Genomic DNA, 20,548 nt, shown 5'->3' on the forward strand with positions numbered 1-20,548 from the left:
GAGAAAGGACAGCAGCAGCCACTGGGACAGGAGGAAACCAAGCAAGTATGGTGAGAAAGCAGACGTCTGAGGGCCAGGGGTGATGGAAAAGGTTGCAGCAAGAAGCATTGGTGACACATGCAAATTCAAACATTTTAAAGACAGAGCTTCAGGTGGATACAGTCTATGGGCCGTCAATCTGTGATCTCCGCTAAAATTACTTAGCTTGGTTTCCAGCCTTCAATAGATGCTAGCATTCAACAAATTTTAGCTGAAAGAAAACAGGAATAAAGGTTGTGTCGGATCAGGAACACAGCAAACCCACCTTGCCAAATTTTGGCTCAGAGGAGTGCACTTCAGCTCAAAGAAATGTACAATAATCAGAGGGAAGAGGAAGAGAGTTCAGTAATTTGAGAAGCTGCTCCTAGCGCCACGCCCTTCAAATGTGCTCTCCTTAAGACGTAGGGCTTGTCACTTCCCAGGGCAGCAGCGAATACCACTTCAGCTAAGGCTGAGAAAGGACAATTTCCTTGGCCAGGTCACACAGCCAAGAGGTGGAGAGGCCGGGTCTGGAACTCACTGGACACTAACTTCATTTTCATTCTTCCCGTGTACACAGCTCCACACTGCCCACCCTGCCCCAAAGCTGCACTTTAGATCAGACTGGGTAAACTGCCCACTCATGTGAACTCATCACTAGGAGCAGCTGGCCTGGAGCCCAAGACTACTGCTCAGAGGGAGTTTTCCTAACACATGGAAAGTACTGAGGGACGGGTTTTGCGTGAAGTTCTTATTTTTTTAGTCCTACTATGTTATCTTACTATTGATTTATGGGAATTAGGTGATTAAAAAAAGACAGAACGAAGCAGTGGGGAGAAGGAAGGGCTGACTGACTGGTTTAAGTATCTCTATCAGTCAGTTCAGTCGCTCAGTCGTGTCTGACTCTTTGCGACCCCATGAACTGTAGCACGCTGCACTTCCCTGTCCATCCGTATCATTCCTTCCATTATTTTTCTTTCATAACTTGATTGCCCAACCTTGATATTTTTTGGTAAAAAATACGATTTTTGTATAATTACCTGTTGTGGGAGAAGTTCTACCATCAGATCCAGAAGACTGAGACTTCTGGACGTCGGCTGTGAAGTTCTTTTCATGTCTGGGGGGTTTGTGCTCCCTTCTTCACAAGGTGAGTGATTCGGGGACAAATTAGAATGTGTCATCTTTGCATCCTACGTATACACAATTCAGACTTGTCACAATAAAGAATCTGGATTACTTTTTAGGTAAAATGCTAAATAAAATACCACTCTTAAAAACTCAAAGCAGTGGTTCTCAAACTTTTTGATTTTTAGGATGCTCTATACTCTTAAAAATTATTGAGGATCCCCCAAAGCTTTTGTTTGCTAGGATGTATCTGTCAATATTTATTGCATTAGAAATCACAGCTGTGAACATCAAAAATATTGATTTACAAATTCATTTAAATAACAATATTTATTGTATTAGGAATATTTATAAATATTTATTGTTATAATCTATTTTATATCATCAATATTCATTGTATTAGAAATTACAACTGAGAACATTCAAAAATATTTATTTACTAATTCATTTAAACAATAAATCTATTATGTCAGTATAAGTGACAATTTAATACAAAATTACCACATTTGTCAAAATGAAAAACTAGTGAAAGGTGGGAATGTTTACACTTTCTGCAAATATTTTTAATGTTGGCTTAACAGAAGACAGCTAGACTCTCCACTGTGCTCTCCACAGTCCATCAACCATGAAAGCAATTACACCATCACGCGTCACATGGCTTCACTAGAAAACTCCACTGTGCACGTGGGAAAGAATGAGAGTGAAAAAGGCAATGATGTCTTCATATTACCATGAAAATGCTTTGACATCAAAGATGCTCCCAGAACACACATTGAGAAAAATGGACCTAAAGATTAATGAAAAGCAAAACTAGAAGTAAAAAAAAAAAACAAACGCATTAGTCAAGGTAGAGCAAAAGCTGCCTTTAAAAAAAAGAAAGTTCAAGGAAAAAATTGTATAGTGGATAAACTGCTGCAGTTACACTAATTTACTCAGTGTTTACTGATTCAAAATTTGTCATGGTTTGGTTAACAGCCAAACTGAAGGTCATCTCTGCTTAGGCTGAAAGTGAAAATGAAAGTGTTAGTCACTCAGCCATGTTCCGACTCTTTTTGACCCCATGGATTGTAGCCCGCCAGACTCCTCTGTCCATGGGATTTTTCTGACAAGAATACTGGAGTGGGTTGCCGTTCCCTTCTCCAAGGGATCTTCCTGACCTGCTTAGGTCAGTAGTTCTCAAAGCGTAACCCTGGGGCCAGAAGCATCAGCGAGACCCCAAGATCTTCCTGGAGACACACATGCCCAGGCCCCACCTCACACCTGCTGAATCAGAGATTCTGGGGTGGCCCCTGCAATCTGCTTTTTCACAGCTGAGGCTGATGAACGCTAAAGTCTGAGAACCACACTGGCTTAGATAATCCTTCCTTCTTTCTGGAGAAAAGATGACAGAATTTTTAGTCCTATGAGAACAGTATTTCTCTAAGAGCCATTAAAAATAATAGAATCTTTGTCTTGCAAACAATACTTAATACTGATTAGAGATTCACAAAAGAAAGTCTTCTAAGGACATCTTTGAGCAACAGATCAACTCAGTTTAAGTTATTATGACAAATATAAAAGTAAACATATACATTTTTCTGACTCAGATTAGCCTTCTAATAGAGTTAATACGGAGAAGGCAATGGCACCCCACCCCAGTACTCTTGCCTGGAAAATCCCATGGATGGAGGAGCCTGGTAGGCTGTGGTCCATGGGGTCGCTAAGAGTCGGACATGACTGAGTGGCTTCACTTTCACTTTTCACTTTGACACATTGGAGAAGGAAATGGCAACCCACTCCAGTATTCTTGCCTGGAGAATCCCAGGGACAGGGGAGCCTGGTGGGCTGCCGTCTATGGGGTCGCAGAGAGTTGGACACGACTGAAGTGACTTAGCAGCAGCAGTAGCAAAGTTAATAAGATTGCGCTACAGATATTTTAAGGCAGGCCTACAAAACTGAAATAGAGCAGATGTGCTCTGGCTTGTGAAGATTATCACTATTTGGCTTTCAGTTGTCTACCAAAAAAGCCATCTAAACTGCAAATACAAAATTACAGGTTCTCCAAACACATTGATATGAGGCTCTCATGTTGTTCTTAATCAATGTTAAGTAGATGTATTTGATGATCATTTTGCAATATATATAAATATTGAAGCTTTATGCTGTATACCTGAAACTAATATAGTATGCCATCTCAGTAAAAATGTTTATAACTTTACAAAAGTACTGTGTGATACAATGTAGGTTTTGCCTTGTAAACCAATTATGCAGCTGTATTATTTAGTTTTACCGTTGACTAGGCAGACATGGCATGAAAAGACTAGGATTCCCACTCAGAAATTCTTTTCTCAGAGGAAGCTTTGGATGATTGCTCATGCACGCGTGTCTGTGTGTGCTAAGTCGCTTCAGTCGTGTCCGACATTTTGCGACACTATGGACTGCAGCTCACCAGACTCCTAGGTACCCACGAAATTCCCACATTCATTTGCAACTCTACCAATATAATTGCAAGAGGCCAGGAATGGCTGTTCATTAATGTGAGTATCTGAGACTCAAAGAAACTCCTCCAAACCTGTGGCGCCTTCTCCATTGTCTCTCTCTTTTTGGTTGTTAATTCTCTCCACCAACAAATTAGGGTATGGGCCATGCCCAAATACACCTCAGCAGACTATTAGAAGCTCCTGAAATTCTGCCTTAGAGATTCTGAATTTGTGATAATACCTTGGCCACATCTGACTCTATTACATCCTCTAAGTTATCCTTGAGTCGAGCTATCTCACATTTAGGGACACAATTTTGCTCCTCACTCCTTGCAACCTGCTGCTGAAGTTTTGTGTTTTCATTTTTTACTTCGTTGATCTGCTGCTGGAGTTCTGCATTCTTAGCCTTTTCACTGTCGGATAGGAATTGTACATTCTGAACCTGAGCGACCAATTTCTCAAGTTTAGATTTCAATTTCTCTCTTTCATCCAGGTGTTCCCTTTCACATTTCTGAAATTCCTCCCGTAAAGACAGGAACTCTTGCTCTCTGGTCTCCCTCTCCCTTTTCAGCAAGTCCAGAGCAGCAATGGTGGCCTTTTCCAGTTCTCCTTTGAGTTGCTGCAGTCTCTCTATCTCTTCTTCTTTCTTGCTCAAGGCACTGTCCATCTCCATGCACTGAGTCATGTACCTTTCCTGTAGACTCACATAATTGCCCTTGAGTTTCTTAAACTCTAACTGTAAGGTTTCCTTTTCACTCTGGTATTCCTGAAGGTGGATTTGGGTGGTAACTAAAATCTCATGCACACCCTGCAGTGTCTTCTCTGTATCACTCTTTTCTAGCTTTATTCTGTACTTTTCTTCAATTAACTCTTCGATCTTCTCCTTTAGCTTATTGATGATGTCCACAAACACGTGCTGTTTAGTCGTAGTCATCTGTAGTTCTTCAACCTTCTTCTCTAAATATGAGTTACGACGCTCTAGGTCTTGGATCCGAGTTTCCTGTTCTTTGTTGGTACGTTTTAATTTCCGTAGGACTTCATTTAAAGCCATGTCCTCTTCCAGAGGTTGTAAGCTTTCCAAGCTCTGCTCTGTGTCAGGTGTCATGCAGGCCTCCTGAGACGCTCCACCACTCCAACAAATGCCTGCAGGAGCCCAAGTTGAGACCATCTGTGGACTCCACCTGCCTTTTTCTGGGACTTCCTTTTGGTGCCTGACTGACATCTCAGGAATATCCATAGAATTTTGTACTCCTTTGGAAGAACTTGCAATCTGTAAATTACAGTAAATAAAATAAGTCTGAAAGAGTAGAAAGATCGTGAGCTTTGAGGTCAGAGAGAGCTGCCCTTGAACCCTGGATTCCTAAATTCAGTTTTCTCAGCCCTGAAATAACAGGGGTGACGTGTATGTCCAACACTAATATATAATTAACAAAAATACTTAAGTATTAGTTGCAGAATGTATGTCCTGCACTTAGCAGCACAGCAGGTATGGTATATGTTTTATACTTTTACAAAAAAAAGTAAACGTTGATACTCTCATCATCATCTATGACACAAACTTTTCTGAATACATACAAGATATTTCCTTTGACTTCAAATGAATTAAAACAAAGTTATTCATTACCCTAAATCTGCAAAGACATTTTAAAAAATTATTTTTGAGATAATGTTGGTTTTTAACATTATGTAAACCTCATGTGTATATTACATTTCTACTTCTGTTTACACTACAGCATACTCACCACCAAACATTTAGTTTCCATTTATTACCATACAGTTGATCCATTTTACTCATTTCACTTATTTTTTCATTTATTTTTTGGTTTTTATTTGTTTGGGTTTTATTGTATTCCATATATGAATGAAATCATATTTGTTTTTCCCCATCTGACTTATTTTACTTAGCATAATACCCTCACGATTCACCCATCCATGTTGCCACAAATGGCGAAATGTCATCTTATTTATGACTGAGTAGTATTCTATTGTAAATATATGAAATATCTTCTTTATCCATTTATCCATTGATAGCCACTTGGGTTGTTTCCATGTCTTGGTTATTGTAAATAATGCTATGATGAACATAGGGGTGCATATACTTTCTTCAAATTAGTGTTTTTGTATTTTGGGGATAAATACCTGGAAGTGGAATAGCTGGATCATGTGTTCTTTATTTTTTGAGGACTCTCCACGCTGTTCTCCACAGTAGGTGCACCAATTTACATTCCCACCAACAGTATAGGAGCATTCCCTTTTCTCCACACCCTCTCCAACATTCATTATTTGTAGACTTTTTGATGAGAGCCATTCTGACCAGTATGAGGTGATAAACTCATTGTGGTTTTGATTTGCATTTCTCTAACAATTAGCAATGTTGAACATCTTTTCATGTGCCTGTTGGCCACCTGTATGTCTTCTTTGGAAAAATGTCTATTCAGTTCCTTTGCCAATTTTTTAATTAGTTTTTTGTTGTTACTGAATTGTATGAATTCTGTATATATTTTGGATACTAACCCCTTATTGGTTATGTGGTTTGCAAACATCTTTTCCCAGTTGGTAGGTTGTATTTTGTAGATAGTTTCCTCCACTGTGCAAAAACTTCTTAGTTTGATGAGGTCCCATTTATTTTTGCTTTTGTTTTCCTTGCCTGACGACACATACCCAAAGATATTGCTAAGGTCAATTCACTAATTATACTGCCTATGATTAGTTCTAAAACTTTTATGGTTTCAGGTCTAACATTCAAGTCTTGAATCCATTTTGCATTAACTTCTGTGTATGGTGTGAGATACTGATCTAGTTTCCTGCTTGTTGTTGTTGTTTTTTTTTTTTTTTGCATGTGGCTGTCCAGCTTCCCATCACCATTTATTGAAGAAACTACCGTTTTTCTACTGTATGTTCTTTGCTCCTTTGTTGTAAATTAAATTTATTATTTTTGTATGGCCATCTTTGTCTCATTACCTTTTTTGGTTTGGAGTTTGGAGTCTATTTTGTCAGCTATGAATCTAGCTACATTCAATTTCCCTTAGCTACCATTTGCTTTGGGCATCATCTTCCATCCTTTCATTTTGAGCCTACATTTATCTTTAAAAGCTGAAGTGAGTTTCCTGGAGGGAGTAGACAGTTGGATCTTGTTTTTAATATATCTCTTTTGGAGTGCAGGGAGGTCTTGCTTTTTAATCCATCCAACTGCTCTTTTCTCTTTTTTTTAAGATTTATTTATTTATTTTTGACTGTGCTGAGTCTTTTTTTGTGTGTGTGCTGAGTCTTATTTGCTGCATGCAAGCGTTCTCTAGTTTTGGAGAGCAGGGGCTACTCTTTGTTGAGTTATGAGGTATAAGGGCTTCCCTCATAGCTCAGTTAGTAAAGAACCTGCCTGCAATGCAGGAGACCCTGGTCGATTCCAGTGGGGAAGATCCACTGGAGAAGGGAGAGGCTACCCACTCCAGTATTCTTGGGCTTCCCTGGTGGCTCAGCTGGTAAAGAATCCGCCTGCAATGCAGGAGACCTGGGTTAGATCCCTGGGTTGGGAAGATCCCCTGGAGAAGGGAAAGGCTACCCACTCCTGTATTCTGGCCTGGAGATTTCCATGGACTGTATAGTCCATGGGGTCACAAAGAGTTGGACACTACTGAGCGACTTTCACTCACACTTATTTACTTTTGACTGTGCTGAGTCTTATTTGCTGCTCAAGTTTTCTTTAGTTTTGGAGAGCAGGGGCCACTCTTTGTTGAGGTGTGCTTCTCGTTGCAGGGGCTTCTCTCTCTGAGGTTCATGGGCTCTGGAGCGCCTGCTCCATAGCTGTGGTCCATGGGCTTAGCTGCTCTGAGGCATGTGGGTTCTTCCTGGAACAGGGATTGAACCCATGTCCACTGCATCGGCAGGTGAATTTTCAACCAGTGCACCACCAGGGAAGCCCCAACCAATCTGCCTTTTGATGAATTAAATCCATGTACATTTAGGATGATTCTTGACAGATGAGAACTTGGTTTTATCTTTGATTTTCTGATTGCTCTGTATCTCCACTGTTTCTTTTTCTTGTGTTTCTGTCTGCTGTTCTGGTTTGGTGGTTTTCTATGATGTTTTTCTTTTTTATGTTTCACATCTTTGCTCTAGATCTTTACTTTGTGGTTATCATGAGGTTTGTCTAAAACATCTTATAGGTAAAAGTTCTTATTCTCTGCTGACAGCATCTGATCTTCATATGCCTATACAGGTTCTGTCCTTTTCCTCTTCCTCTTTTGTTTTTGCTCTCAAATTATCCCTTTTAATGTTGTAAATTTATTACCAATTTAAAGTATTTATAGTAACTTTTTCTGCTTTTTTCCCTTGACATCTATGGCATAATACAGTGTAAATAATCTATTCTGACATAAAGTTGTAATTTTCTGACTCTATTTATCACCTTACTCAAAGTTTTGTGTATTCTACATTTTTATTTTGGGTATAAGAGCTCATTTCAACATCTCTTGTAAGCAAGGTCTAGTGTAATGAACTCCTTCAGCTTTTGTCTGTCTGCTGCTGCTGCTGCAAGTCTCTTCAGTCTGAGAAAGTCTTTATTTCTCCTTCATATATGAATGATAACTTTTCTGGATAAAGTATTTTTGACTGACAGTTTTTATCTTTCACTATTTTGAGAATTTTATTCCATTCCCTCCTGGCCTATAGTTACAGCTGAAAAATCTGCCGATAGCCTAATGGGGATTCCTTTATAGATAACCATCCTTTTTTCCCTTTTTAAATTTTTTTATCTTTAATAAAATTTTTATTCTGGAATAATTTTAGATTTACGAAAAAGTTATAAGCACAAAGAGGTCTCTATACCTCTCACCCAGGGTCCCTTAATGTTAATGTCTTGTATACCATGGCACACTTGTTAAAACAATACAAATGCACTGCTATTAACTAAACTCCAGATTTTACTAGTTTTCACATTAAGGTCCTTTTTCTGTTCCAATATCCAGTCCAGAGTATCACATTGTATTTAACACCTCTTTGTCATTGACTTTTGACAGTGTTAATACCACATGTTTTAGAGAAGATCTACTAGCAATGATTTCTTAGCTTCATAGATTTGTACATACAGTTCTTTTCTCAGGTTTGCTATTTTTTTAGGTTAGCTATTTAAAAAAAAAAAAAACACCTTAATCTTTTTTTTTTTTTCACCTTAATCTTTTTACATCCCTGATACGCTCTTGGTTTTAGTAATCCTTATTTATATTTATTTTTTGGCCATCCCTTGTGACATATGGGATCATAATACCCTGCCCAGGGATCGAACCCATGCCCCCTGCACTGGAAGGGTGAAATCTTAACCACTGGACCACCAGGGAAGTCCCTCAGCTATTATTTCTTTAAGTAAATTCTCTGCTCCCTTCTCCTTGTCTCTCCCTCTGGGATTTCCCATTACCCTACCATTGTCCTTCCTAAAAGAGTTGTGCAGCTCTCACAGAATTTCCTCACTTTTAAAGATGCTCTTTCCTCTTCTACCTGTTTCATTTCTATTCGATTTCTATCCCTAAGCTTGTTAATCCTCTCTTCCAAATGGTCTGCTCTGTTTCCAAGGCTTTCTAATCCCTTCTTCATCTTGTTGAGTTCTTCAGCTCCAGAATTTGTTTGGTTCTTTTTTTGGATTTCAACATTTTGGTAAAATGTTCCTTCTGTCAATACACTTGATTCCTTAGCTCATTGAATTGCCTTTCTGAGCTTTCTCAGAGCTCCTTGAATTTCTTTATGATGGCTATTTTGAATGTACTGTCAGCTAGATCTCAGTATTCCATGGTGGTTAAGTCTAGTTTCTGGAGAACTGCCGTTTTCTTTTTGTGGTATTGTTACTGTGGCTCACCCTCGGTGCCTTAGTTGTTCCTCGGCACACTGCATCTGAAGTAGCAAAAGAGCTTCCTTCTTTGGGTGAAGATGCTTTGTTTTAATTTTTCTTGGTTCTAATGACTCAATGGGTTAGAAATTAGAGGCCTTTCTTTTGTTTTCCAGGAGATGGCATCTACAGCTTAAGTCTTTGGTCTCTCTTTCCTGCGCTAGCTCTGGTTACCTTTGGGAGTTGGCACTGCCCACCCTCTCCGGCTCTGACAGGCACCCTTGGTGTCACTGCCTGTACCTCTAGGGTGGCTGTGCCTTGCTGCTGTTGATGTCACTGCCTGGGGCTCTGGGGCACTTCAACCCGGTCCAAAATCTCCTGAGTCACAGGTTCCACTGCATGCAGGGAGGGGGAGAGCTGGGAGGAGTGGGGTGTCATCAGATTCCTGGGTGCAGCCACTGTGGGCTGCATTGATGGGGGGAGTTATGGGTGCCTCTGCAGCTGGAGCGATGGTTGCAGGCCCCACTTCTACTGCTGCTGGTCACCCACGGTTGGCTAGTGGCCAGAAGGTCGTGGGTGCCACCTCTCCTCCTGCTGCTGGGTTCTTTGAGGCTGTGGGCTCAGCTGCCACCCCAGGGGGACCAGGATCGCAGGCAAACCTCCACAGTCTCCCAGTGCAGTCTCCTCTGTGTGCTCCAGTCCATCTTTCTTTAGATGTATGGATGTGTGGAATTCTCCAGCATCCTGGTGTGTTGGGGAGAGCCACATCTGTTGAGCTGTGGATGTTATACTAATTGTAGATTGAAAACCAGAGACCGAGAGAGTATCTCAATGTACCATGATGCTGACGACCCTCTCTTGTGAGCCCTCTTTTTTTTCCCTCTCTAAAGCCTTTATTTTTTAAAAAAATTTGTTTTAATTGGAGGCTAATTACTTTACAATATTGTAGTGGTTTTTGCCAAACATCGACATGAATCAACCATGGGTGCACATGTGTTCCCCATCCAGAATCCCCCTCCCACCTCCCTCCCCATCCCATCCCCCAGAGTCATCTCAGCGCACCAGGCCTGAGCACCCTGTCTCATGCATTGAACCTGGACCAGCGATCTGCTTCACATATAATATACACGTTTTAACACTACCCTCTCAAATCATCCCACCCTTGCCTTCTCCCACAGAGTCCAAAAGAATGTTCTTTACATCTGTGTCTCTTTCGCTGTCTCACATATAGGGTCATTATTACCATCTTTCTAAATTCCATATATATGCGTTAATATACTGTATTGGTGTTTTTCTTTCTGACTTACTTCACTCTGTATAATAGGCTCCAGTTTTATCCACCTTATTAGAATTGATTCAAATGCATTCTTTTTAATAGCTGAGTAATATTCCATTGTGTATATGTACCACACCTTTCTTATCCATTCGTCTGCCAACAGACATCTAGGTTGCTTCCATGTCCCCGTTATTGTAAACAGTGCTGCGATAAACATTGGGGTACATGTGTCTCTTTCAACTCTGGTTTCCTCAGTGTGTATGCCCAGCAGTGGGACTGCTGGGTCATATGGCAGTTCTATTTCCAGTTTTTTAAGGAATCTCCACACTGTTCTCCATAGTGGCTGTACTAGTTTGCATTGCCACCAACAGTGTAAGAGGGTTCCTTTTTCTTCACACCCTCTCCAGCATTTATTGTTTGTAGACTTTTTGGTAGCAGTCATTCTGACTGGCGTGAGATGGTACCTCATTGTGGTTTTGATTTGCATTTCTCTGATAATGAGTGATGTTGAGCATCTTTTCATGTATTTGTTAGCCATCTGTATGTCTTCTTTGGAGAAATGTCTGTTTAGTTCTTTGGCCCATTTTTCGATTGGGTCATTTATTTTTCCAGAATTGAGCTGCAGGAACTGCTTATATATTTTTGAGATTAATTATGTTAGTTGCTTCATTGTTATTATTTTTTCCCATTCTGAAGGCTGTTGTTTCACCTTGCTTATAGTTTCCTTCGCTGTGCAAAAGCTTTAAAGTTTAATTAGGCCCCATTTATTTTTGCTTTTATTTCCATTACTCTGGGAGATGGGTCATAGCAGATCCTGCTGTGATTTATGTCAGAGAGTGTTTTGCCTATATTTTCCTCTAGGAATTTTATAGTTTCTGGTCTTATGTTTAGATCTTTAATCCATTTTGAATTTATTTTTTGTGTATGATGTTAGAAAGTGTTCTAGTTTCATTCTTTTACAAGTGGTTGACCAGTTTTCCCAGCACTTGTTAAAGAGATTGTCATTTCTCCATTGTATATTCTTGCTTCCTTCATCAAAGATAAGGTGCCCATCAGTTCAGTTCAGTTCAGTCACTCAGTCGTGTCCGACTCTTTGCGACCCCATGAATCACAGCACGCCAGGCCTCCCTGTCCATCACCAACTCCCGGAGTTTACTCAAACCCATGTCCATCAAGTCGGTGATGGACATCCAACCATCTCATCCTCTGTCGTCCCCTTCTCCTCCTGCCCCCAATCCCTCCCAGCATCAGGGTCTTCTCCAATGAGTCAACTCGTCACATGAGGGGGCCAAAGTACTGGTTTTCAGCTTCAGCATCAGTCCTTCCAATGAACACCCACCCAATCTCCTGCAGTCCAAGGGACTCTCAAGAGTCTTCTCCAACACCACAGTTCAAAAGCATCAATTTTTCAGCGCTCAGCTTTCTTCACAGTCCAACTCTCCCATACATTAGAAAGGGAACAAAGGAATGGCAATCTAAAGTTTAATTTCATGGCTGCAATCCCATCTGCAGTGATTTTGGGACCCCAAAATTAAAGTCTGACACTGTTTCCATTCCCCCATCATTTCCCATGAGATGATGGGACCAGATCCATGATCTTAGTTTTCTGAATGTTGAGCTTTAAGCCAACTTTTTCACTCTCCTCTTTCACTTTCATCAAGAGGCTTTTTAGTTCCTCTTCACTTTCTGCCATAAGGGTGGTGTCATCTGCATATCTGAGGTTACTGATATTTCTCCTGGCAATCTTGATTCCAGCTTGTGCTTCTTCCAGCCCAGCATTTCTCATGATGTACTCTGAATAAAGTTAAATAAGCAGGGTGACAATATACAGCCTTGACGTACTCCTTTTCCTATTTGGAACAAGTCTGTTGTTCCATGTCCAGTTCTAACTGTTGCTTCCTGACCTGCATACAGGTTTCTCAAGAGGCAGGTCAGGTGGTCTGGTATTCCCATCTCTTTCAGAATTTTCCACAGTTTATTGTGATCCACACAGTTGAAGGCTTTGGCATAGTCAATAAAGCAGAAAAAGATGTTTTTCTGGAATGCTCTGCTTTTTTGATGATCCAATGGATGTTGGCAATTTGATCTCTGGTTCCTCTGCCTTTTCTAAAACCAGCTTGAACATCTGGAAGTTCACAGTTCACATACTGCTGAAGACTGGCTTGGAGAATTTTGAGCATTACTTTACTAGCGTGTGAGATGAGTGCAATCGTATGGTAGTTTGAACATTCTTTGGGATTGCCTTTCTTAGGGATTGGAATGAAACTGAACTTTTCTGGTCCTGTGGCCACTGCTGAGTTTTCCAAATTTGAAAGGTGCCCATAGGTGCGTGGATTTATCTCTGGGCTTTCTATTTTGTTCCATTGATCCATATTTCTGTCTTTGTGCCAGTACCATACTGTCTTGATGTCTGTAACTTTGTAGTATAGTATAAATTCAAGAAGGTTGATTCCTCCAGTTCCAATCTTCTTTCTCAAGATTGCTTTGGCTATTCAAGGTTTTTTGTATTTCCATATAAATTGTGAAATTATTTGTTCTAGTTCTCTGAAAAATCCCATTCGTAGCTTGATAGGGATTATGTTGAATCTATAGATTGCTTTGGGTAGTATACTCATTTTTATTATATTGATTCTTCAGATCCATGACATGGTATATTTCTCCATCTATTTGTGTCATCTTTGATTTCTTTCATCAGTGTTTTACAGTTTTCTATATATAGGTCTTTTGTTTCTTTAGGTAGATTTATTCCTAAGTATTTTATTCTTTTCGTTGCAAAGGTGAATGGAATTGTTTCCTTAATTTCTGTTTTATCATTGTTAGTGTATAGGAATACAAGGGATTTGTGTGTTAATTTTATATCCTGCAACTTTACTATATTCATTGATTAGCTCTAGTAATTTTCTGGTGCAGTCTTTAGGGTTTTCTATGTAGAGGATCATGTTATCTGCAAGCAGTGAGAGTTTTACTTCTTCTTTTCCATTCTGGATTCCTTTTATTTCTTTCTCTTCTCTGATTGCTGTGGCTAAAACTTCCAAAACTATGCTGAATAGTAGTGGTAAGAGTGGGCACCTTTGTCATGTTCCTGACTTTAGGGGAAATGCTTTCAATTTTTCACCACTGAGGATAATGTTTGCTATGGGTTTATCATATATGGTGAGCCCTCTTTTGAATAATGACCTTTTGATTCCTCATCAAACCATTACCTCACAATGCTATGACTTCTAATGGGAACATCAGCAAGTCAGATGAACATATCTCGTGAATGACTTTCTGCTCACAATACAGATTTGGGAGAAGGGGGAGTTAAAAAAACCAACAGTAAGTTGTAGGAAAGTGAAGGTAAAGTCACTCAATCGTGTCCAACTCTTTGAGACTCTATGGACTGTAGCCTACCAGGCTCCTCTGTCCTTGGAATTTTCCAGGCAAGTATAATGGAGTGGGTTGCCATTTCCTTCTCCAGGGGTTCTTCCCGACCCAGGCATCGAACCTGGGTCTCCTGCATGGCAGGCAGAGACTTTACCATCTGAGCCACCTGGGAAGCCCTGGGAAGTTGTAGTAAACACTAAAATAAACATGACAGAATAAGCTAGTAAAAGATCTCTAAAGGGATGGACTGATAGAATTTAGGGATATTGGACCCTTATATTATAGGGCTTTTTCATCATACTGGGATAAAGACAACTATCCTTACTGAGGCCTGTAAGGTCCTGATATTGATCTTGATATCTAACCCATGCTACCTCCCCATCCTCTACAACATCCCTCCAACCCAGCAACACTAAGCTGCCTTCAGATCCACAAAGGAAGGGACCATGCTCCCTGAAGCCACAAGGTTTTCACGCTAGTTGCTCTCAATACTTCTGTGTGGAATGCTCTCCCATGCCCCCCACCTAACTACCCCCACTCATCCTGTGGCAATGAGCTCAGTCACCACTACACTTCAGGGAAGTCTTACCCAAATTCCCTGACCAGGGACAGGAAGACCCCCATCTTTATTTATAGCATTTACCAAAGCTGCCAGTTTATATGTAATTTTATAACATATACACTTTATATTTAACTTTTATTTGCAGCACTTTTCATAGTCGAAAATTCATATTTACTTGTGTGATTATTTGATTAATGTCTGTCTCCTCTATGAGAGTGTTCTTGTCATGAGGACAGTGCCCACATCTTTTTGTTTCTGGTTTTGTCAACCATTCTATAACCAACACATAGCACAAGGCCTCAGACATAATAGATGCCTCAAAGTATTTACTGACTGACTGAAGGGCTAGATGCAATGGATATAGTTACAATCTTGAGAGATCCTAATTCAGCAGCTTTTTAAAATGTTATTTTCCAGAACTCAAGACAGGTAAATAGACTCATCTTTTAAATGTTGCTTCCAAATAAAATGAACAAAAAATCCTGATTTTACTTGTAAGTGAAATATAACAGCCATAGCTTTTCTCACCAAACTCACAATGAAAAGGTATTATTTATGCTATCTTTGGGATTGTTATCTATTTGCCCACACCAATTCTTATTATTTATTTTTTAAATTGACAGACTATATAGACTTTATACTGTTGGCATCTTCAGTGCTCTTATGACACTACATACCCAGAATTAACAATTCAAAGACAAATTCATGTTTTCACTTTGGTAGAAAATGTTTTTTTTTTTTTTCTGATCAGTAGAAATTCCACATAATAGCAAAATCATGAGCTTTTCTTGTCAAATACTTTAATTAATACCTCTGCATTTCTTCCTCTTCTCAACCTTTTCCTTACTGTAAACTTCTGAGTTCTAATCAATATGATTCACTAAGTATAAAAACTTGAAAAGGAATATGTTAGTCCCTCAGTTGTGTCCAGCTCTTTGCTACCTCACAGACTGTAGCCCACCAGGCTCCTCTGTTCATGGGATTCTCCAGACAAGAATACTGGAGTTGGTAGCCATTCCCTGTTCCAGGGAATCTTCCCAACCTAGGGATCGAATCTGGGTCTCCTGCATTGCAGGCAGATTCTTTACTGTCTGAGCCACCAGGGAAGGCCATAAAAGCTCAGTATTGCTATACTCAAGGCATCATGTAGATGTTGGGGTGCATAAAGGGATGAGTAAGATAGCATCCTGACCCTCAAAGAAATTATCATGTGGTAGAGCTAATCTCCAAGTATGGATCTGATTTCATTAGAAAGGACTGTTTCTAAATTGAGGAAGATCTCAGAAGGCAGTTTCCCCAGAGAAGCAATGTCCCTTACGCTGATGATTTAGGACTACTTCCAAAAGCCTCAGATTATAAGCAGTAATTTTTTGTTTTATAAAAACACATCCTTTAATATTCTATGGACTGTACTAATCATTAAAAGTCTTACCTCCTCTGCTTCATAATTAGCTCTCAGATTTTCTTTATAAAATGGTTGTTCAACATCACTATGTACTTCTTCCTCACACAAGAAGTCTTGAGACTGACTAGGATTGGGGGCAGATTCCGTGGCAGTACTATTAGCCAGTGGCATTTCCATGAATTTCAGTGTCTCTTCACTGCAGTGGATTAGAGGTGGGCTTCTAGAAGGCTGTCTGACACACTCAAGAGCAAACTGATCTGTATGTGTGAAAGTGCTAGTTCCCATCGGGTTTTCTTCCTTAAATGAGTCTTCCTGTATATTGGTGTCTTCTGCATAATCACATACATAATGTTGCAATTCTGGCTCCTCTGTATAAGATAAGCTTTCCGTCAGATCTTGAACTGCTATTTCATTATTAAATGATTCTGTCTGATGAAATTGGCAAAGGGGTTCAAATTTTCTCAAGGAAGAAATGCTGGTTTCAATTGGCTGAGTGAATACATTCTGTGAGTAATTTCCAATGTTGACATCTCATTAGAAAAAGAAAGATGGAAATAAGAATTAGCTGACCTTAAATTTATGTGTTAACAGTTATATTCACATTTACGAAATAAATTGTTGGAGTCTTTTAAGAATTATAAGTTCAACCTTTTTCATTAAGTTTATTTGTGCTAGCAGCTGCAACAAAACTTTTTTACATGGAGGAAAAAGTCATCAAGTGACTACCACAAAAAAGCTTCTTACAGTTCATTCTTGTCAAATACCATTGCAACAAATTCTAAGACATCTTCAAAATTCTCTTGTGGTACTCTAATTTTAAAATGCTTCAAAAGAATAAAAACACAGTGTATAGTATAATAGCGAACACACATAAATACATTTAAGCTCACAACAATCTAATGAGCTAGGTACTGTTATTACCCGTTTTTACAGATAAGGAAACTGAAACATAAGAGATGTTAAGTCACTTGCCGCAACACAGCTGGCAAGCAGTGCAGCTGGGATTCTAGAATACTATTTATGATTCTGAATATGACAAGTTATTTAGGTTTAATATTTTAAAAAATTAGAAGTAAAGACAACATGCAAAAAAGTATTTCAAATAAATAACCCTTCCTTTCCATCTAAATTCCTTCCTCTTCCCCACCCAGAGAGAACTACTAGACTGAAGCTGCTGCTGGTGCTCCTTGGTCTGTCAGTCGTGTCCAACTCTTTGTGACCCCATGGACTGTAGCCCACCAGGCTCCTCTGTCCATGGGATTTTCCTGGCAAGAATACTGGACTGCGTTGCTATGCCCTACTCCAGGGGATCTTCCCAACCCAGGGATCGAACCCACATCTCCTGTGTCTCCTGCACTGCAGGCAGATTCTTTACCACTGAGCTATCAGGGAAGACCCATACTGAAGTTGGTGGCCCTGTGTTTGGGTTGTTGTTGTTGTTGTTTTTTTTTTTTTTTTTGGTGTGAGGGGGGAATATCTAAAATGTCATTCATGAAAGTTATTGGAAACATAAAAAACTAGTCTGAGTATGGTATAAAGTCACAGTAACTTTGTATGGTTGTTGTTTAGTCACTCAGCTGTGTCCAACTCTTTGCGACCCCATGGCCTGCAGCACTCTAGGCGTCTCTGTCGTTCACCATCTCCCAAAGCCTGCTCAAACTCGTGTCTATCAAGTCACTGATGCCATCCAAAAATCTCACCCTCTGTCATCCCCTTCTCCTCCCACCTTCAATCTTGCCCAGCAACAGGGTCCTTTCCAGTGAGTCAGCTCTTCGCATCAGGTGGCCAGAGTATTGGAGCTTTGGCTTCAGCAACAGTCCTTCCAATGAATACTCAAGACTGATTTCCTTTAGGGTTGACTGATTTGATATCCTTGCAGTCCAACGGACTCTCAAGAGTTTTCTCCAACACCACAATTCAAAAGCATCAATTCTTCAATGCTCAGCCGTCTTTATGGTCCAAGTCTCAAACCCATGCATGATTACTGGAAATACTATAGCTTTGGCTAGATGGACCTTTGTCAGCAAAGTAATATCTCCACTTTTTAATATGCCGTCTAGATTTGTCATAGCTTTTCTTCCAAGAAGCAAGCATCTTTCGATATCATGGCTGGCAGTCACCATCTGCAGTGATTTTGGAGTCCAAGAAAATTAAGTCTATCACTATTGTTTCCCCATCTATTTGTCATGAAGTGATGGGACCAGATGCCATGATCTTAGTTTTCTGAATGTTGAGTTTTAAGCCAACTTTTTCACTCTTCCCTTTCATCAAGAGACTCTAGTTCTGCTTCATTTTCTGCCATAAGGGTGGTGTCATCTGTGTATTTGAGGTTATTGATACTTCTCTCGGCAATCTTGACTCCAGCTTGTGCTTTATCCATCCTGGCATTTTGCATGATGTACTCTGCATATAAGTTAAATAAGCAGGGTGACAATATACAGCCTTGACGTACTCCTTTCCTAGTTTGGAATCAGTCCATTGATCCATGTCTGGTTCTGACTGTTGCTTTTCGACCTGCACGCAGGTTTCTCAGGAGGCAGGTCAGGGGGTCTGGTATTCCCATTTCTTTAAGAATTTTCCACAGCTTGTTGTGATCCACACAGTTAAAGGTTTTAGCATAGTCAATGAAGCAGATTTTTTTTGGAATTCTCTTGCTTTTTCTATGACCCAACTAATGTTGGCAATTTGATCTTTGGTTTCTCTACCTTTTCTAAATCCAGCTTGAACATCTGAACGTTCTCAGTTTACTGGAACCTAGCTTGGAAAATTATGAGCATTACTTTGCTAGCATGTGAGATGAGTACGACTGTGCAGTAGTTTTCACATTCTTTGGCACTGCCTTTCTTTGGGACTGGAATGAAAACTGACCTTTTCCAGTCCTGTGGCCACTACTGAGTTTTCCAAATTTGCTGGCATATTCACTGTAGCACTTTCACAGTGTCATCTTTTATGATTTTAGATAGCTCAGCTGGAATTCCATCACCTCCAGTAGCTTTGTTTGTAGTGATGCTTCCCAAAGCCCACTTGACTTCACATTCCAGGATGTCTGGCTCTAGGCGAGTGGTCACACGATGGTCCTTAAGATCTTTTTGGTATATTTCTTCTGTGTATTCTTGCCACCTCTTCTATTTTCTGCTTCTGTTAGGTTCATACTGTTTCTGTCCTTTGTGTCCATCTTTGCATGAAATGTTCCCTTGGTATCCCTAATTTTCTTGAAGAGATCTCTAGTCTTTCCCATTCTATTGTCTTCCTTTATTTCTTTGCATTGATCACTTAAGAAGTCTTTCTTCTCTCTCCTTGCTCTTCTTTGGAACTCGGCATTCAGATGGGTATATCTTTCCATTTCTCCTTTGCCTTTACTACCTTTGTATGGAAGTAAATACTGATTTGCACAAAAAGAAGTGTTAGGACCCAGAAGGTGAAAGGATCTCTCACTTAATCAAAAGATACTTACTATTATCAGAGCACTGTTAGCATCTGTAAAACACTGTTTCTATGTACTTGATATTTCTTTCACCTCATTACCAAGTGAAATCCAACACTACACATCAGTTTTCCCTCCCTTCCCTGCGCCACACTTATCCTCTAAGGCACTTGGGCTTGAAAACCAGATGTCTTTGGCATCCTTCTACCTAATCACCCATGGACTACTCAATTTCCAGGTCCTGTCCTTTTCTACTTTAAAAATGTTTTTCATAACCCGTGCTTTGTTTCCCTCACTGTGGCATCATCCTGATCCACATTCTCATGACCTCCTCAGGTCTGTCAGAGGATGGGAGTAGAAAACTTGTCCAATCACATTACACTGAATCCAATTCTTCTGTTTGACTTTCAGCCCTTACGCAGCCTGGACCCACATTACCCACCCAGTCCTCTGCTCGAGTCAGATCAGGCTTACTTTCCTGCAAACAGATCATGAGCCTTACGACTTCAATAGTCTGCTCTGGCAGGTGCTTCTCTTCCTAAAACTTTCCTATTTACCATTCATCTAGTTTTAAAATTCCTGCAATGTCTAAATGTCTATCTCAAAATTCAGCACATTATTTGTATGCTATTTTAGTCTTCACCATTGTTTCAAGGGTGTTAGTGTGGGAACTCACATATTATACAGACCTCAAGAGGAGTCCTGGAGAAGGAAATGGCAACCCACTCCAGTATTCTTGCCTGGAGAATCCCAGGAACAGAGCAGCCTGGTGGGCTACAGTCCATGGGGTTGCAAACACATGACTTAGCAACTGAACACCTACTCCAGTGTTCTTGCCAGGAGAATCCCAGGGACAGGGGAGCCTGGTGGGCTGCTGTCTATGGGGTCGCAGAGTCAGACACGACTGAAGCGCCGCTGCAACAGCAGCAGCAACTGAACAGCAACACAACAAAAAGAATCTATTTAAGGTTTTTCAATATCCCGTTAGGTAAACCAATCAGAGTTGTTTAGAGAATATGTTGACTAAATCCTGCACTCCAATGATATATTTCTATCAAAACAACTTAATCATTTTCCTGGGCTATTTTATTGAACTAT

At 40.1% G+C, this 20,548-nt stretch overlaps 1 protein-coding gene across 1 annotated transcript in view; it reads right to left on the minus strand.

The window, feature by feature from the left end:
• CAGE1 (cancer antigen 1) overlaps positions 1–20,548 on the minus strand; it is a 38,214-nt gene that overhangs the window by 16,736 nt on the left and 930 nt on the right. Inside the window, exons 2-4 of the mRNA XM_043450731.1 lie at positions 16,054–16,556; positions 3,844–4,872; positions 1,059–1,208 (exon numbers count right to left, since the gene is read on the minus strand). Coding sequence (XP_043306666.1) covers positions 1,059–1,208; positions 3,844–4,872; positions 16,054–16,556 — 1,682 coding nt within the window. The remainder of the gene's footprint in view (positions 1–1,058; positions 1,209–3,843; positions 4,873–16,053; positions 16,557–20,548) is intronic.

This window comes from Cervus canadensis, chromosome 28 (assembly GCF_019320065.1).
Source record: "Cervus canadensis isolate Bull #8, Minnesota chromosome 28, ASM1932006v1, whole genome shotgun sequence".
Taxonomy (NCBI): Eukaryota; Metazoa; Chordata; class Mammalia; order Artiodactyla; family Cervidae; genus Cervus; species Cervus canadensis.